Below are 20531 nucleotides of genomic sequence, written 5' to 3'. Positions count from 1 at the left end.
CTAGTTTCCATTTCCCTTCTCCACAGTTTTTCTCTTAACCCTCCTTTTCTTTCACTTACTCATACAAAGAATAATCTATACGTGATCGACTTTTCCGAGTTATATTCCGAGACCTCAATATAAAACGCCAGAGAGATCATGCAAACTATGTATATGTTTGGAGCATCATTTGTAGAAATAATTTATCATTAAGTAAAGCAACCATCCTTTATCAAACATTTGCAAAAGAAGCTAGGACTGAGGACTACTAGTTAACTCATTAATTAAAATTCATAATATAAGAAGAGGCAAAAAACAACGATCGAAAATAAGAACGATTCAAGAATTTTATTTGACAAAAAAAGAAGGCCTATGGACCTTCTGAATAGAAGGCCCCTGAATAGCCCAAATATTTTTTGAGCTTCGTTTTTGAGCTTTTCTGTTTTTTGTTTTAATTTATACTGCTATAAGAAGGAATAAGGAAACGATTTGTATAAAGTAACAAATAAATGAAAAGTTTAAAAGCAAAAATTGTTGTTTTATCTTCTATAATATTGCTAATCAGTATATTATGGAGAATTTTTTTGATGTTTGACATAAATAGTTATGACAAAGGTGTTGTTTGATTGATAAAGGATTTATTCTTCGTATATGTTATAAGGCAATTATCAGAGAATATCATGGGTATGTTCATTTACTACACCTCTATACCATATTAGACTAGTAAAATCAATCATTAGATTGGTTATTATTGTTGTTACTAGGGAATGTTTGATTGGAATTTGATTAAGATTAAGTTTAGTAGAGATCTAATAAGATAGATAATAGCACTAAGAGATCTAATAAGATAGATAATAGCACTAAGTTGAATTGAATTGAAGCGCACCGTTAATCCAGTAATTTGTCTGTATCAATGAAGATAGCCATTCTTTACATAATGAAAGTTTGTTTATAACATTCCGAACATTGCGCATAAGTTTGCTTGTCAGATCAATGATCGGTGTTCGACAAATGATTCACACTATAAGCATCAAAGCAGTTATTTTTCTTTTTTCTTTTTTCTGTTAATAGACTGATTGTCGGAGAAATGTTTCAAATAAACTTTTGTGCTGAAAATTCCCATTTATTTCAGTTCTTCCCGATACTTTAACATTTTATTTTTGTTATTTTGACATAATACAATACCAATATATCTTTATTTCTTTTCCTTAAAATGATTTTTGTTCCTTTACATTTTTTTAAATTTATTTTTATTTCTCTTTGTTATGTGAAATTTTTGGAATTTTCTATTTATTTATTTTTTTTGTGGAAATTATAAAAATAGTTTCCATATGGTTTTTTTTCTTTTTTCTTACGAAACTTATGTTTTTTTATATAGTTTCCCTTTTGCATAAATTTTCTTAGAAATTCTAATAATTAATCTTTTTTAACATTTGATTAATTTTGTTGCATAAAAATATAGTAAAATTTAAATCGTTTTTTTTTTGTGACATGTTTTTTTTCCTATATTACTTTTAACATATTCACTTCCGTTTTTTGTTTGGAAAAATATAAATACTTTATCGATTGTTGCAAGTGTTTTTCATTGGTTAAAATCAAACGGAAAAGAAATAGATTAACATTAAAAAAATTGCTTCTGTTTCCTTCTAAATTTTTACTTTTTTTAAATTAATAAATTAGCACCAGCAATTGATCATTAATGTTTGTCTTTAGATTCAATGGTTTTTCTTTTGATTCTATTTTCGTTAAAATTTTTCTAATTTTTTACCCTGGATTATTTTTATCTTCTTTTTTTTTGATTAATTGATTGCTAATGATTTTTGCTCACTGTCCTGATTGGTACTTCAAAGCTTTGAAATACGTGGATATTTCTAGAAATTTCCCTTCCCTACCGGAAGTTTCTTCTAGAGTTCATAAATGATATCATTTCGTATACAATGCGCATTGCACCAAACGATATCATTTATGAACTCTTAAAGAAATCGTAAAACTTTTCAAATAGGAAAAAAAAAAAAGGTGCTGCTAGGTCCCTCAAATGGCGCAAAAAAAAAAAGAACGATCTAATTTAAAAGTATCGATGAATGTATAAAGAAAAGGAAAAGATGAATGATTTAAAAGAAATCAGAAAAAAGTGAATATTGATTACAACGATTATTTCTGCATCATTATAATATTAAGTGATAATTGATTCAAATGTTTAACTATTAAGCAAAAGAGGGACGAAGTCAAATTTCATTATAAATTAACAATTTATCAGCATATATTGGTTTAATTACTTATTGAATTTAAATGAAGTTAATTTAAAAGTAGAATGAATATCTGTGTGAGAACTGAAATAATATAACCAGGTAAGGAATAGACAATACCAGAATTAATATTTCATGAAAGTGCATGCATTTATCATTTTTATGAATTTATTAAACACGAAGTACAATAGTGTAATCGTAAAGGAAGAATTAAATTTTGATAAAATTACAAATTGCAAAAGATTGCGTAATATCAAGAGAAGGAAAAAGATAAATGGTTTAAAAGATGAATTAATGAAAAGAAATAAGAGAAGCTAATTATTAGTTAATCAAAATTTGCAGAAATAATATGAGGGAATATTTCTGTTGTCTAAATGAAATAATTCAACTTCTGAATTTATTTATTCAGATGCAAGTATGAATTTAGGATTTACAAATTAAACAAAATTACAACTTTTTCCGTTTTTTTTTTTTCGCAAAATACAAATAAACTGTTGCATATATTTTCTACGCAATCTGATTCTGAATCATCTGGTAAAAAGTGAAAACACAAAATAAAGGTAGTCTGGTTTGAAATAAATGTCAGCTGTTGCATGTATACCTTGTAATATGTTGGAATTGTGTATTGAAGTACAGCATAACTTTTTAGATAAGTTTAGGTTTGAAATTTAATGACAGCTGTCGCATATATAGTTTGAAATTTAGTGACAAAAAGATCCTGTCACTAAATCTTCCAAGAATTTTTCAAAAAAAAAAGAAAAAATACATATATATCAATTAATTTACACCTGTAATCACCCTATCATTTCCTTTTTCCTTGTCTAATTAATCCGAAATAACATTTGTGCATAAAAGCACTTTCTGAGATTTGTTACTTTTTGAATGGTTGTAAATATTTACTGTTTGATCATAAATTAAGCAAAAGTTTATAGTGCATGAAGTAAAAATGAATTCTCTCATCATTGCAACAAATGACATTTCGTGTTTATTTATTTCCTGCTGTGATATGTATACACAAGTCAGATTGATACTTCTTCACTATTAAATTATTCTTTAAGAAACTTATCCTGGCTAAACACTAACTCCACCAGTATTAATTAGCATTAATTAAATGCTAATGGAAGACTAAATGATAATGAGAGAAAATGATGAGAGACTAAATATGTAACCAAGAAAAAGTCTTCATTATTGATTAATTCAAATAATAAATTCAAAATTTTGGCAAGATGATCTTTTAATGATCAAGTATTACATAGGTTTCCATTTTCGAAGCCAATTTTTGTAGTTTGATTGTAATTTAGATTTGTTCATTTGTCAAGAAATTCGTTATCTTGTACCTTATCACTATATCATAATAAGGAACTAGGTACTTATCAGTTCAGTAGTGTTTAAAATTAAATGGAATACAATTTGCATTCATCCATGATATGTTGAATAATGTGGATTCGAACGCAAAATAGACACACTGATGGTTGAGTAATATGGCGATCTTTTTTATATATCCAAACACTTAGTATCTTTCACGGTACGTGACAGTTTGTGATATCTGTCGTGACAAATAACCTTTCTTAGTAGTCGAGATCCGTTAGGATTTGTATTTGATAAAAAATGATAGCATATTAATCACTTATTATAATATAATTAAATAACTAATTATTGATAAAAAATTGGAAAGATTCTTTGCTACCAATTGTTTCTGAAACACATTTCTGGATGGTTGACTTGCGCAGCTTATGAGAACGACAAGTTATAACGAATTGAATAAATTCAAAATATTATGAGGTGTTTATTTCCAACAATTTAATTAAAAAAATATTAAAGAACAGCATTATTTAAATTGAAATTGCTTGAAGAATTGATTAAAGAATTATTTAAAAATTAAAGATAAAATCAATCTAACCTGTACACATTTTATTGGTAGATTTATCTCTCCACACTTCTTACTTATTTCATTTGTGGCATACAAAAAGAAAGCGTTTGGATTTAAATTAAAATCCTCGAAATTGGAATGGGAAAGGAAAGTTTCACTTCGGTCAATGGTAGTAGCATACTGGCACCATATATTAGGTTATTTCCTAATTTCCCGAGAAAAACCTATAAAAACTACGTGACGTGTTGGTTGAGTAGTTAGACGTTACCAGAAAAACGTCACGTTTGTCCATAAAATTTGTATAGCCAATAAAATCTTGCCAATAAAACCATCGACAATCACCAAATTATAAATGAGGTCATTGCCATTGTTTTCGTTGTTGTCATTTGTCAACCGATAGTTAATATATTATTTTATTCCGTTCAGTTTTGCTTTTTCTTTTTCCAAAAAAAATTTTCAAGATAGAAGATAGTTTTGGAAGGAATGTTAAAAACTGATTTAGAGAAGGGACTAGAAAGAAGCTTTCGAATGTTTCAGTTTGTTCATTAAAAAATGCTTTAATATTCTACTCTCTTCAATTGAAGAATTCAATTCTTCCTTCCTTCTCATCATTTTTTTCTTTTTTTTCCTTCTCATCATTTTTTTCTTTTTTTTTTTTTTGAAAATCATTGTTTGTGTGGTCCATTACTTTCTTTTCATCTCATTTAAATTAGTGACAAATTTCGATTTTCTTTTCCTTCTTCAGTTTAAAAGTAGCAGCACTAACAGTAACATATATTTTTTGCATAAAACTGTTATGACACGCAGTTCTACCCAATCATTACTGCCGGTTAAATTAGACCTTTTGAGAACATTACAATAACCTGGTATTTCGCAACAAAATCTAACAGTGATGATAATTTCGACTGGTATGCATAATATTGTTTCATTCTATCGAAAGTCTAATTGTTCCAAACAATCCTTTCTCATCTTCATTTGAACAATCTCTGATATCGGCAGTAAAACGCCAGGCGCCACTTCCAATCACTCATTCCATAAAATCTGTAATCTGTACAACCCATACAGAGTAAACTATCCGCGATATTCTACTATGAAAGTTTTTAAGCGCAATTTGCCTACGAGACGAGACGGAGATAACAAGTTAGTAAACTGCACGTGGGTTAAAGGTAAATTGTATGCGAAGTATATGTGATATATTCTTTTTACTCCCACATTTCATAAAATTTTTCTCTTCATCAGTTTCATCTTCAGAATATATTATACCATATTTACGATCTTGAAGAAATCTGTTCCATAATGGTATTTTCGAAAATCTTTTTTGATTCATAGAACACTTTGCTATCTCTGAAAATTGGATTTCAACATTCTAATTTCTTACTCTCACGAACAGCATCACGGCCTCTTCACTCTTCTGCGATCTCAACTGTACTCCCATATCTGTGCTCGTTTCGGCAATGACGATGATGAAGTGATTACAATGGTTCTTATCGATAATTGACTGCATCTAAAAATTTGCTCATCTCAAGTAATTGGTCAGCAACATGCATGAGAGAGTGGACATCACATGGAGGTCACTACTCGTTTGCATCTTACACGTGTATGCGTGTACATGTGTGTGGTTATGTATACGTATATATATATATATATATATGTTTGAATAGTTTTACTGTATTTGCTGCGATGCCCTTTATTTCTTTAAATCTTCCGCTTTGTCATCCCTGTCCTTTTCGTTAGTTTACACTGCGGAATTGTGCATTACAAACAGAACAATTGTCTTTATAACCGCTATTTGCATTGCTGTAATCGTCATTCTTAATGATTCCCATCGTTTTCTCATTTTCATTATTACTTCTTCCATTCATTTTTTCATATATCTTATCAGCACGATATACGTCACCTTCAGCGCTATCCTTATCTTTATTATCGTCATTTCAGGTTTTGCATTATCACCTTTTGAGAGTTTACCGGATCAGACAACAGGCAAACATATGAAGAGAGAAAAACAAAAAGACAAGGAATAAGTAGACATCAATGTTATTATGTGCAAAATGTTAATTGCTCCGGTCTTACCGTAAGCAAGAACCAAGTAGCTGATGAGCCAATTCTCATTTCCATTCGTGACGTTACTACTGTAATTAATATCGTTATGATTACGGTTCTCCCACCATTATTTTGTCGTTTCGAAAGAGCCCTATCAAGATTAATATTAATATGAAGATGAAATTTTGTTTGCAAGTGTAATTAAATGTATGATTAAGGAATTATGTATTGCGATGTGTATTCTTGCTGTAATTTCAAACTACAAACTTCCATATTTCTTACTTTCGGATTTCATAGTTAGCCAAGTTTTGAAGTGAGACAAGTTTTTTCTTTATTCCTTCAGTGTCAGTAGGTAAGCAGTTTCCTTCACAGATTTCCACCACCTAATGTGACCAAGCTCCGCTAATGATAATTGACGTTCGCTTTTGAAGTCACAATTGCACAGCATTATTGAAAATCTATCACATGTTACTATTGTGCTGCTACTACGATTGATCCTATGGAAATACTTATAATCCATGCTTTATTTGTTGAAGAGGGAAGTTGGGGAAGGAGAGAAGTTGTAATTCAGTGGTTACTCCTAGTAAGGTGCCAAAGAGTAAATTTTCAAATGTGACGACTATAGATGGAAATTGTAGATGACCATCGCAAAGTACACCTGCACTGTGAAACATTGAGTATTATTTAACTATAATATGGAATGAAATGCGCTATATTTATGCCAAGGCATGAAAAGGATGTGAAAGTGAAAAAAAAGTTGAGCGTTACAGTATGATCTAATATAAATTCGAGCACACTGACCGCTCATCTATGAAAAAACTGAGACTTGTTTAAAACAAATGAATTATTTGCCACAAACATAACCACCTAAATGTTTTCATCATGGGGAAAAAAAAATCGGATCATATTTTGATAGAGGATTACGCAAGATATGGAAGCTTCAACTGAGGGGAAATAAAATAATAAAATATCAAGGAAATTCCTGGTTATAAAAAATTTCCCGTCATATGGCATATGTGTTACAACAAAGTGGAATGTTAAATCAATCTTAGTTCTTAAAACACCTAATTAATCGACAAGAAATAAATGGGGCAGATTATATTTACGTCTAATATTTACTGATTGTCTTTTTTTTTCAACCTTTTCAATTTCCGTTGGGAAGTCAAAGTCGAGAGCCGAGATTTGGGAGTCGAGATTTTTTTTTTCATTTGGGAAGTCAAGATCGAGAGTCGAGATAATCCTTTTAGTAGAAAAAATAGCACTGACTTCAGAAAAGTGTCTTGAAGAAAAGATGGAATTAAACGTTTACTTTTAAATGACATTTTTGGCGTTGCCCTTTCAACAAATAATGAAAACATTGATAGATACTGCTGACAAAAAAGATGAAATTTTAGGTAATAATGGTATGATAATAGTAATAATGGTCAGTCACATTATAATAATGGTCACATTTTTCGACCATTGTTTCTTCCTTATTATAGTAATTCTTCTAATATAATGCTCCTTTTTTTCCATCTCCAGTTTATTTCTTTAAAGATAATAAATGACTTTTACGAGAAGTATCTTTAGACAGTGTTCCTTTCTAGTTTCACTTTCTATACAAATGTCATTTGTGGTATTTTAAAATATTGTCTCCTTCAGTATTTGCTTGTATTGTTTCGCTATTATTCATTTTTAGTTACAGGCAAGCCTACCACTGTAGGCTTCTGAAGACGCATAAATAAGAGTTAAAAAAAAAAAAAATGCAACCTAATATGCCATGATAGTATGCAACATCTGTAGCAAAGATTTGTATTAAAGAAGGATTCTTGCATGCATGCAACTTAAATGGTCACTCTATTGGTCATTGATGAATGATTATTTCTAGTTGAAAATTACTTATTTACATATTTTACCAACTTCAAATAGTTGCATCGTTCGGACGATAATTTCTATTTTAATTATTAAATTACTAGCGCGAAATTTGAATATCATTTATTGATTCGTCCGCGCATTTGTCTCTGGAATGTTATTAGTACTCTTGCTATATATGGATTACTGTTGCATCATTTACGTTTCAGCCAATAAGGAATGGATCTTCCCATCTCTCTTCCTTGCTAGATTCTTTTTTTTTCCCCATCCGTTGTTTACTAGCAAAACATTTATGGGTTATCATTCATCTACAGTATTTGTTTACTATTAAATCAGAAAATCCGAAACCACTTTTCATATTTTACCGATGTTTAGCTGTAACATTGATTGACAACATTTGCATTTTTCCCTCCCTTTTTGGTTATCCATACTAGCCGTCTGTATTGTAATAGACAAAGGCCTATTGTGGTCGTGCATTACCTATTACTGTACCGTCTAGAAATTCTACTGTAGATTCTCCTTGTTATTATATATATTTACACACATATTATCTTTCCTAGATGTTGTAAGCCTTTTCTCTTGTTTGCCACATATAAGGTCCCATATCTCTAGTTTATGTTCATCGTTCTTCATTCTTCTGGCTTCATCCATCCAAGGCATTAATCCTACCTTCTACGATTCATCTGTTTTTACTCTTTATTCATCCCAAAGTTCTTTTTTCTTTCCTCTATTATTTAACTTCTTATTAGTTATTGTTCTGAATATTTCCTTAGCTAATAAATCATTTTGAATCCGCTGCTTGTGGTCACAACTCAGAGTTCACATTTCATTGTAATATCTCATTGAAGGAAGTCTTTGTAATCATGACAAATTTTTCGCAACAATATCATCCACATTGGATGTATTACTCTATCTAATGGACTTTCATCCGATAAACCAGAAAGAAAATTGAAATCAAGATCGAATTTACACTTTTTTTTACAGAAATTATCTTTTTTTTGGCGGGTTAAAATTTTATTCAATATTTTAATGTATCTTTCCTTCATGACATCGCCAATAATCAGAAGGGGAAATTAATCGAGGTGGAATTTATACTTTTTTTTTACAGAATTTGTTTACTTTAACTTTTCAAATCTGTCAAGTAGTATGGGTAGAACGCTGCTTAGGCTTTTGAAGCAAGTTTTTCAAATGGTTTATAATCAAATTAAATAGATATATCAAGAAAATGCGACATTCATTTCGATATCGGGCAAAAAACTATGACAATGAACAGTTCTTGTAATTGTCCAGCATTTAGCGACTAGAATTTTCTATCTTCATCCTTCCCCTTCATCCAAAATTCATGCATATATGTGATGAATTCTCCTGCTTCTAGGGTACGGTAATTTGTATGACTACACATGCTTCGGTGTTAGCACAAACATAACACACATACATACATAAACACAAACAGTAGTCTTTGTTCATTTTGTCTATAGGAAAATATTGCGCTTACATTTCAATAGCTCTAAATTATGCAGATAAATCGACGAAATCAGATTATGATGGACGAAATACTTCGAATTGTATACCAGCAGAAATTAGCAAAACGGTGATAGGAAGGCATCGATCGGATGTTGACAGAAAAGATAATTCGAAGGATTGAAGGTAATTTGAAGTTATTTTGTACATTTAGGAATATTATTTTGCAAATATTAAGTAAATAGAATAAAAGTATATTAGTTTTATTCTTGTATTGTCTCAGAATCCTAAAGTAACCATCCTCTTGTTATAATTGTTTTACAAGAGGATTTCAAGCAACAAGCTTCCTTGCAATTTCTTCCATCATCTTCAATGCTTTTATATAGCTCATGAGAGATAGTTGTAAAATTGTATCAGATTGTCAGATATGAAGTGATCTGAACAAATCGTCAATGAAATATTTTTTGTCACTACAATTGGAACAGTAGTTCAATGTCGAACACATATATTTCAAATCCTTTTGTCTTGAATTAACTTCTGTTCCCTGCAAGTGTAATATCAAGATCTGTTTTTTTTTTTTCATTAAGATTTCTGAAGTAACAGATAAAGTGATCGAAGAAATCTTGGGAATTTCTTTTTGAGCGATATAACGATAGAAGCATTTATTACGGAATAGTTGCAATTTACAGTTATCACATTTCAATTTATACTGTCAATATTCTTATGCATATTTGTTGTTTATGAACTTTTGTTTATCCTATGAATATTTATAGAATACTTCCAGAATTCTGAAATAATTTAATGTTGGAGGGTATTTTCAAGAAATTTAAACATCATGTCTTCTCTCCAGTAATACTTTTCAAAAGGAAAATTGTTTCACATCTTAACATCATATAATTTCGTAGGTATTAAATATCGGATTCTTTTCCAATATCCTCCAAAGTGGCATTGCATTTTTAATCGAACTACTAGTAATGGCAGTACAGCAAATAATAGCAGTATGTGTCAAAGCTTTTGACTGTTTAGTCAGTTTACTTTTAGCTCTTAATTTTTTTTTTTACCTCAGATTGTTGGATAAATTAGCTAATTTGTTCAGTCATGTGGTGGTTGTAGGTGTTTGTTCAGCTTAACCCTTTGGCTTTCTTTTTTTTTTAAACAAAAATTGAGTGCTTGCATGATTACGCGATAGAGACACACAGCAACCAGCAAAACGAAATGATACTATTCATAAGACAAAAGGTTCTAGTACGGCAGTTATTAATCAAGAACTTGCTGTCAAAAAGGTACTGATGGAGCAGGACAGGGCTTGCGACCTTAGTTTTTAGGGATGCCGAATCACCCGCATTCAGTTCTGATCCTGAAGAGAAATAAAAAATGGTTAAAGTCATTTCTTAGTCGCATTCAACCAAGTTTAGCACTACCGAACGGTTGGGGGTCATTCGGCGTTACATGAACATTCATGTTGTTTAAATTTATATATAAATTCCCTGTCATCGAACTGTCAGCCAACAAATATTTTCTTGACGATCCTGTTAATACCTGGTCTATGAGTGATAATGTCGTTAAGAGATTGAATAAGTTATGACACTGTCTCGGATTTATCTGTGCGAGCTTTTTGTTCTGGATTAAAAAGATTAGAATTTGAAAGAAAAAACTTTCTGGAATTATTCCAAAACTTCTTTCAATGTCTCTCGGCGCTAAGATATCAGTTCAACTTTAACTACTTCTTCAGCTGTGAAGCTTTTATTCGTTTCATATTTCAATAATGATATGCTGTATGATGCCTGAAATACATTGAAAGACTTTTTTTTTGAATATTAGGTAAGTTAGTAAAATACCAATCTTGAAAGCTAGAATTCATCAAAGTATAAAATATTAAGGATTGTATCGATGGAAAAAAAAAGATCACGATAATTATTTGCTTTTTAAAAACTATACGATTTTGCACACCTGAGATTTATTGGTAGAGATGCAAGAAAAACGTAATTTGTATATTCCATCGAAAGTTGCTATTATAAAAGGTGACATAGCAAAAACTCGGAAATTTGGAGCATGCTATCAGGTTCTTCCAATATATCATTCAATAGATAGTCAACAAAGTGCTTAGAGGGGACAGAGAATGTTTCAGCAGTGAAATATTCTATTATAAATAAAGAATAGATGATTTATTAGGGAAGAAATATTCTTAATCCATTAAATAAATACATAACTCAACTATTCCAAGGTCACGATTCCTTAGTTAGACCTATAGATTTGCTTTTCTGGAATGTCAAAGTTGATGACAATCTTGCACACAGAATCATTGCTAACTCGAAAGGTGCTGTAACCATACTATCTGAGATGACAGTCACGTAATTTACCCCCTTCAATTGAGACGATGCCGAACCGAACCACTGTCAAATTTTATCATTGCATACATAATCAAGGTGTATAAAACCTATTGTCCATTGCAACATTCTTGTTTCTATCACAAGAAGAAAAAGAAAAATAAAGCAACTGTACTTCATGCTAAGATTAAAATCTGTCAATGGACTTTAATTTTGGAAGTTTTATTTACTTAAATTAAGGCACATAAAGTAGAATCACTGAGGTAAATATTGCAGATTGTAATGATTATAAATAAGCACCTAATTTAATAAAAATTGGTGGAAAACGTATTTAGAAAATGAACAAAAAATAAGGAATTTATTTAATTGCTTTTAACATATTGCCAACAATTCGAAAATTCCATTTCAAATGTTTCAATGACATGCCTCTTTGAATTTCCCAATCGAAACTGATGGAATGATGTATCCAACCTTAATAATTCAATCGTATGATGGTGTTTGATCACTTCGATGACATTTTCTGAATTACTGCAAAACTTGGAACACGATATAATAGTTGTCACAATCATATACGATACACAATGTCATAAGTTATTTCCAATATACGAACAATTTTCTAATAGAAAAAATGAATAAATTATCGCACCATCGCTAAAGTTACATTAAAACTGCATATTTTTATAAATTTTACTTTTTCTATTCATTAAAATAATTGCAGAGTATAAGACCATATGTAATCGATAACAGGTTTTATCAAAAGTCATTTTTAACAAACAGAAATTCTTCGTGATTAGATATCAACATATTATCATATTATCACTTAAACCGTGTTAAGATTAAGATTTTCATCAATTTCTTTCTAATTTCTTATCGCTTAGAAAATTGCAAGTATCAGACTATTTTTATCAATAATAGACAATGAATGAGTTTTAAAATGTTTTAAATTAGTTATGTCAATCAAATAAAGTTATGATTGTATGTCTGAAAAAGTTTTAAATAATAAAACGATGGCGAAAATTAGATTTTAATGGATACAGATCTTCAGTATTTTATTATTACTTCGTTTTTTTTTTTGACTGATTTTTAACAGAAATCCATACTTTTGTTTAATTTGCAGCGACAATGTATCAGAAAAGAAATCCCTAAGGTCAGATATACGAAGCTGAAATTTTTGCAGAATATCTGAATAACAACTTGTATATTGAAATGTGACATGTTTAATTACCCATTTCAAGTATGATATTATGCTAATGATCTTTCCCAATAATGTTTGTTAAAATTATCATCAGCAGTCACTTGTCAATTAAAACTTTCTTAAACTTTTTTTACATTTTCATATAAAGAATTCTAAAATAATTCTCGAATTCAAGTTCTTGATAATTTGATAATTTGATAATCTCCTGATAATTTCGATAATTTCAAGAAATTTAATCACTGCATTATTATTCTTTTTGATAAAGTTTTACATGTTTAGGTTTTTCCTAATGAAATACTCAAAAATTTTATTTGAGGAATATAATATATATGGTTGAACAAATATTTCAACCATTATATATTTGTTAAAATTATAACCACAAATGTGATCAATGATTAATGTCTTTGTTAAAAAGTGTATGAAGAAATATTAATTACGTCATCCAAATTAGTGCCAAAATACTATCATAAAGTTTTGCTTTAATTTACTGAAATAACGAGCTAAATTAGCTGATGTCATAGCTCATATCTTTTTACTTATATCCATTTTGATGGAATATTCTAATGGGGAAAATGATTCGCTTAATTAGAATTTATCATCGAAATCAAAATTTCCATTGCAAAAAAAAAAATTGGAAATGTGTTACCATCTAAAAATATGCATTTTTTTTTTCATATTATTTTATCATACAGGAAAAATTTAAAGTAGTAGGTTATTGTTGTGAGGGAAAAAATGTCTCATAAAAGAATCCATCATAAATTCTTCTGCAGAAAGAATCAAATCCATTCTGTGTATGTCCGTCCGTTTATTTGGACAATTTCATATTAGACATTAGGTAATCGTGATGAAGGACCGGAGAAAAATAGAATATTTAAATATTAAATGCATTCCTTCCCACAACAATTTTTTTATTTATTTATTAAAGCTTTTGTGATTAGCTCATTAGCAGAATTTTCAAAGTTTCGAAAAATTCAGTTTTTATGTGCTAATTTAGTAGAATAAATCCGAATAAAGCATGTTAATTTAATACAATTACTTATTGCAAGAGTGTCATTGAAATGAATTGCATGAAGCATGATTTGCATTACTTATATATGCCATTAATTAGTTTCGAAAAATTCGTTAACAAAATGCTAATAGAGTTGACAATTTTTTCGTCAACTTCATCAATAATTTTTTGTTGGAAAAGGAATGTCGCAATAAGAGGTAATTTGCAAGAAGCAGCTATTATTTTAAGTAGTAATATTATATTAATTTATTTTATTATATTAATTTATTTTCATTATCTCAAGCAGTAATATTATATTAATTTATTTTTTATTTTTATTTTTATTTTTTAGTAGTAATTCCGTTGATAATTAAAGGTAACAAGCAATGCACCTTTAATTATCAACGGAATTACTACTAAGAAATAAATTATACGCATAAAATATCAATGATACGATCATTATATGAAGAAAGTAATTTTAAAAAAAAACGCAAGAAAAAATGAACAGTTAAAATTGGAATATGACCAATCGAATAAGACGAACAGTTAAAATTGGAATATGACCAATCGAATAAGACGAACAGTTAAAATTGGAATATGACCAATCGAATAAGACAAACAGTTAAAATTGGAATATGACCAATCGAATAAGAATAGTTAAAATTGGTATATGACCAACCGAAATCACTTCGGTTGATTTGTTGCAGGATGGTGCATTTGTAATAAATTATTCTTTTTTCTCTATTAAATTATTGCATGAAAATTAAATTTTTAGAAATTTTAAAAACTTTATTTCTGAGCTAGTTAGAAGAAGTCTAATGAATCACTAGTAATAGCTGTAATAGTATTAAATTTAATAATTTATTCGTTTTCCTTTTTCTAATCTTCACTTATCAATGTTTTTATTTCATTTGCTAGTTTTCCTTCATATGCTTGGTAAAATATTTGTAAATAAGTTCAAAAGAAAACAAAAAAAAAAGAAAGAAAAAACTACAAATTTTATTGAAATATTAGATGCTGATCAATGCATATTCTTTTAGGATTTATAAAAAAATTTATGCAAGATTACTGTAATCAAAATTTGTTTGCTTATTACAATTTACTAAACGAATAAATGTTTGTTTTAAAATGAATTTAAATGGGAACATTTCCTTTGATAGATATAAATTTCCTAAATGTGCTTAGAATTGAATCAACAAATTTGCAAAATAGAAATATTTTGAGTGAAAAATTATTTTTTTACAGCTTAAATTAGCATATTTTTCTTTCAATTTATAAAGCTTAATTTATTTTTTCAAAAAAAGATTGTAAATTAATAAATCATATTAACCATAAAATTCAACGAATATATTTTGATACTATTTTTCGATACTTTTTCTTCTCACTTCATGATCTGTTCTGTATCATTAGATGAGTGATATCAATTAAGCAGCAAATTGTTGATATGTCAACTCATACTGTTCTGTCAGCCTTCCATTATACAATCGTTAAATCACTGCCAATCGTTTCATTTATTTTCTCCATCAGATTAAATGACAATCCTTCTTCTATGCCTTTAAATTTGGCTTAATTAATTACTTTTTGATTTTAATTTGACTAATTTTTTTTAAATTCGATTATTTTCCTAATTTGATTTTTTTTTTTGAAATTCTGACTACTTTTTTAACTTTTTAATTGACTATTTTTAATTTGAATTTGACTTAATTTGACTTCCTTTTTTCTTTTTTGTTGCTTATTTTCTATGCTGATCTTTTCATGATTTTAACCTCATTCAATCGATAAAATCCTAAGCCTAAGCCCAAATAGAATGGATGTCAAAAACTATTGTTTAGCCATAGATTAAGCCAGAAAAGTTATTTTAACTGCATTTAGCATTGATGGTTCCACAAAGACATATAGGAATTTCAAATATGAAATATTTCATTTCCATTATTCTCTACGAACTAAAAACTTCAATTCATCCTTAATAGGAAAGTAAAAAACAGTTTCCTTAGTAAGACAACTTCATTTGCATATATCAGTGGTATTACATAAGCATTTATTCAAGATTTAATGCTATGACATTTAACTCTTGAAATCATGCAAAAAAAAAAAAAAAAGAATAAAGTAATCATAACTGTAAAATGTCGTGATATTCATAATAATAGAGGTTGTCATGATGTCATAACAGATGAGGAATATTTTTTGTAAAATTTAAATAACTGACCGGTGGAAGCAGAATGACTGATTCATATTTCTCATTTCATCGCTACATTCAATTCATTTATAACTCAAAGAATTATTTAGCAGCATATTTGTGAATATTTGCATTAAATCGATCGCATAATTTCTTAGAGAATTTTGAAAAAACAAATAATATGGCTTTTTTTAAAATGAAGCACATACCTGTAGTGGATAGAATTTAATTGATAATATTATTCTACAAGTGTTAAAATGATTAGAAGTTAGGAATTCATGTAACTCTAAGTATTACCAATTATATCATAACATTTAGGGTTTATATGACATCCCTATAATGGACAATACTTCGAAGTTAACTTAATTGTATCGCATAAATTTGTGATAAAAATCAATCCTGCAAGAGCATAGGGGGAAAAAAAAAGAGATAAACTATATCTCGAGAAGCATTGAATGTAGGATGATTTATTTTTAAATCATTTCTAATTTGCAAAAATATTATCATATTTTAATCATGATAAATTAGGGCTCTTGCATTTTATACATTACTTAATTATTGACTGTATCTAGGAAAAAATATGATCCATAAATAATTCCTAATTCTATAAATATTGATCTTTTCAAGTTAGAGAAGAAGCTATCTGAAAAGAAAAACAGATGAAACATTTCAAATATTCCTTATTTAGCATATCCTTATCGGGTTATTTTCATTTTTAAAAATGGCATAATTCTTATTAAATTAATCTTCAAACGTAAGTACAAATATTTACGCACACGTCTGTTTGTTATGAAAAGAGCAATAGGCAGTGTAGTACGAGATAAGATAAAATATGAGGTGATAAGAATATTAACTGGAATTAAAGCTTCTTGACCGAAAGTTTTTATCAAAAGATTTGGTAGAAAATTGAATAATACAATTCCCATTATTATTATGCCAGAAGTTGATGCTGCTTGAAGTAGCACCGATCGCTCATATTTGACAGTTCTTTGAGTATTCCTTCCATTTCCAGCATTCATCACTAAAGTTTCATTTTTGTATTTAATTGATATAAAATATGATTCAATGAGATTTGGAAAAATTCTGCAAATTTTGTAAAACTTTTGAACAAATTTAAAATACTCAAAAATTGTTTCTAATACAATCAATATAGAAAATGCAATAATTTAAGATGTCATTTTAATTATTTGAGAAAAAAAGAAAAGAATTTATTGGGGTACCAACATTGTGATTCATTGGCAACTAATGTGAAACGATGGCGTATACTGTAAATAATTGCCAAATACATAACGACCATTAAAACGGATAGAAATAGCGACCAAACATAGAAAAAACTGATAAGAAGTAATCAATGAACCTGTATTAATTTTATATGCACCATTATGGAATAGAAATAACAATGCTAATTTTTCAATTTCTTATTAAATTTACATCGAAAAAGACAGAGAGTTAGATGTCTTAATTATATCATTTGAAAGTTTTAATGCTTGAAAAAATTTAAAACTGAATTTGAAAGTTCAATATTAAAAAATTTAAAACGATATATTAATTTACCTTAAAAATAATTTCCCACCATTTCTTGACTGTTTTGTGCAGTCCTTCGTCCATACTAGTGTCGAAACTTGAAGATTTCTTTTGCAATAATAAAAATCCACCGATGAAAGTGCTGTGAATATAAAGAGGTCATAAAGTCTGGAGTTGATTATATAATTTTAAAATTTTCAAGGTAATATTAAAGATAATAGTTATCAAGACTATCATATAACATGATTGAGCAGTCGTTAGTCTTCACAAGCTATTTAATCAAACAATTATTTTGTACAAAAGTTTTTTTATCAGAATATGTCGTACCAAAGATTGTCAACCATACGAAAAGGAGTGAAAAATATAGCTTTGGTGATTCGCAAAATATATTGTATTTCGGTAAAACTACGACCACAAAGCCATTTAGCGTCCAAAAAAATGAAAAATGTAGTATAGCGTAATATGATAATACACTGATTGTGGCGAATGTTTGGTTCATCCATGCTGTTTCACAGGCTAAGATTTGAAATATATTTAAAAATATTTAAATAAAAATAATCAAAAATGAATTACTCATAATGTAACGTTGCACTTAAATTGAAAATTAATTGCGTAATGTTACTTAAATTAAAAGTTGAAAGTTAATTATTAAAAATTAATAAAATTAATTATTCATTACGTAACATTATACTTAAATGGTAAATTATTATGAGCTAGTATTAATGATTTCATTTGCAACTAGATTTGCTAAATCTATTTGTAACAATGTGTTACTATTGAATTTTAAAATGATATTAAAAATTAGATCCACCACTTCTAATTCGTTCAATAACAAGCCGACCTTTTTGTTCTTTACAATTTTATCGTCATATAATTTATGTAAATTAAATAACCTACCATATTTTTCGGTCAGTAATATTTCAGGCAATAGAACAATCACATATGGCGTAATGCCAATTAGATTACTAATGACAATTTGTGATGTAATAATGATAAATGAACGATCGCAAAGATTGTCCCGACTACACAATACGGTAGCCATTAATACATTAGCAATAATACCGCATAGCAAAAAAAGACAAAGCAATACAACTGCGATATATTTTGTAATAATATAATTCTCGTCTTTTATGTTGATTACATTTGTTGTATTCCTTTTATAGCAATTTAGAGATGATGTTAGAAGCAATAGAATAATACAGTAATAACGAGTTATCATCTTAATAGTGAACGATTTTTCTCACCGTTTTGAATTTTGATATTACTCGAAAAGAAGCTTCAATTGGTGGAGATTTTCAATAATATCATAAATTTGAATTCTAAAATAGAAAATGAAATTAATTAAACAAAACGGAAAAATATTTGTTGCAATAGTAAATGATGAAAAAATATGAATTTAACATTTAATTGCCAAATTGATTTCTCATTTGTATGCTTGCTACAAAATCTACTGGATGCAATCCCCACAAAATTGATGATATTCTGATAAACAAGTCCTTAAACTCATTAATAACTAAATTTATATGAATATGACTACAATTCCATCCGACTTTGACTTTTAGTAAGGGATAATATTTAAACAATTATATTGTATCAAGACTTGTTTTATCAGAAAAATAAAGAAAGCCAATTTTGATGTTGAAAAATGAAATTGCAAATAAGTAGCTCAAACAACTACTCCGATGCTCGGGGATTGAATGAAAATGAAATTTCATTAGAGGTTTAGAATTTTCACATGTCCTTAAAAATGCTGAGACAAAAAAATAGATAGGCATGGTTGACCAATAAAAATTTAGGAAAATAAAGTGTCACTGTTCAACTTCGACTTTCGGGGAGAGAACAACTCAATCTTATTATTTGTTCACATTCTCATTAAAGAAAATAAACGAAATTGTCAGAGAAAATAATTTGGTGTCGTTTTTGTTTAGGATTTAAATGGAAGTTATTGAAAAATAACAACCAAAAAATCCTCATCAGATTTGATATTTAAAAAACAATTTAGCCGGAAACAAAAAAAAAAAAAACTTTAAGTTTTTATTGCGTCATTATACATTACAAGGAACAAAACTTAATTCTTATCAAGTATGATATGAAAAATCATTCAAGTCACACTTGCATATTCAATCGATAACTCTCAATCATTTAAATCAGAGATTGTTGCAATATCATCATACACTCTAATCCTTCTCCATCACCAAATGACTATGACATTTGTCACATGCGATAGCTGCTGTTAACTGCCCTTTTGATTGTATAATAAGTGGTAAAATTGCAAATAAACGTTCTTTTTCATCACTTTCGCTTTCTATAAAAATATTAAAAGTAATTCTGAGTTGATCTTCTATTTTCTAGTTGATTCTGAGACCTTCTATTTTCTCTCATTCTTTTGAGAGCGATTTTAAATTCCTCAGCATCATTTGAATTGAAAATTAAAATAAATGGATGTCAAAAGAAACTAAAGGATAAATGCGAAATTTGTAAAAACTTATGTTAAAAAATTTGTTCTACCTATTTTTTAAAAGGCATAATTTCACAACAAATTTTTGGCATGCAATTTATCGGGCGGAAAATTCAGTCTAAAACAGAAAAGATGAAAAAAGAATGTTTAAACATATGCACGGAATTTTTCTTCCTTCAAAAACACAAATATCAAAAAACTCTTTGCCATACATTATTGAATTAAAAATCCAATTTCAGTAGGATTTCTAAAAACCCTCACTTTTACAAAATGGAGAAAAAAGATCACTTATATTATATTAAATTGACAATTATACTGCTTTTTTTATTGCATTTGCTTGAATATAATTAAATTTGCATGCCATTTATATAGATTTTAGCACTAAGTTGCGAAAATAATTTTATTGATGCATATGT

At 28.5% G+C, this 20531-nt stretch overlaps 2 protein-coding genes across 2 annotated transcripts; both read right to left on the bottom strand.

Moving 5' to 3' along the window:
• Nucleotides 1-5461: 5461 nt before the first annotated feature.
• On the bottom strand, nt 5462-6210 carry LOAG_05442 (hypothetical protein; the record flags this gene model as incomplete). The annotated part of the gene is made up of 3 exons (XM_003140979.1): nt 5462-5599; nt 5859-6005; nt 6166-6210. The coding sequence occupies 3 exons, from the start codon at nt 6208-6210 to the stop codon at nt 5462-5464; spliced, it is 330 nt and encodes a 109-aa protein (XP_003141027.1).
• Nucleotides 6211-16755: 10545 nt separating this feature from the next.
• Nucleotides 16756-18160, bottom strand: LOAG_05441 (hypothetical protein; the record flags this gene model as incomplete). The annotated part of the gene is made up of 3 exons (XM_003140978.1): nt 16756-16776; nt 17688-17799; nt 17985-18160. The coding sequence occupies 3 exons, from the start codon at nt 18158-18160 to the stop codon at nt 16756-16758; spliced, it is 309 nt and encodes a 102-aa protein (XP_003141026.1).
• Nucleotides 18161-20531: the final 2371 nt, after the last annotated feature.

The sequence above is a fragment of the Loa loa genome, assembly GCF_000183805.2.
Source record: "Loa loa unplaced genomic scaffold supercont3.54, whole genome shotgun sequence".
Taxonomy (NCBI): domain Eukaryota; kingdom Metazoa; phylum Nematoda; class Chromadorea; order Rhabditida; family Onchocercidae; genus Loa; species Loa loa.
This window is presented reverse-complemented; position numbering and strand designations above follow the sequence as displayed.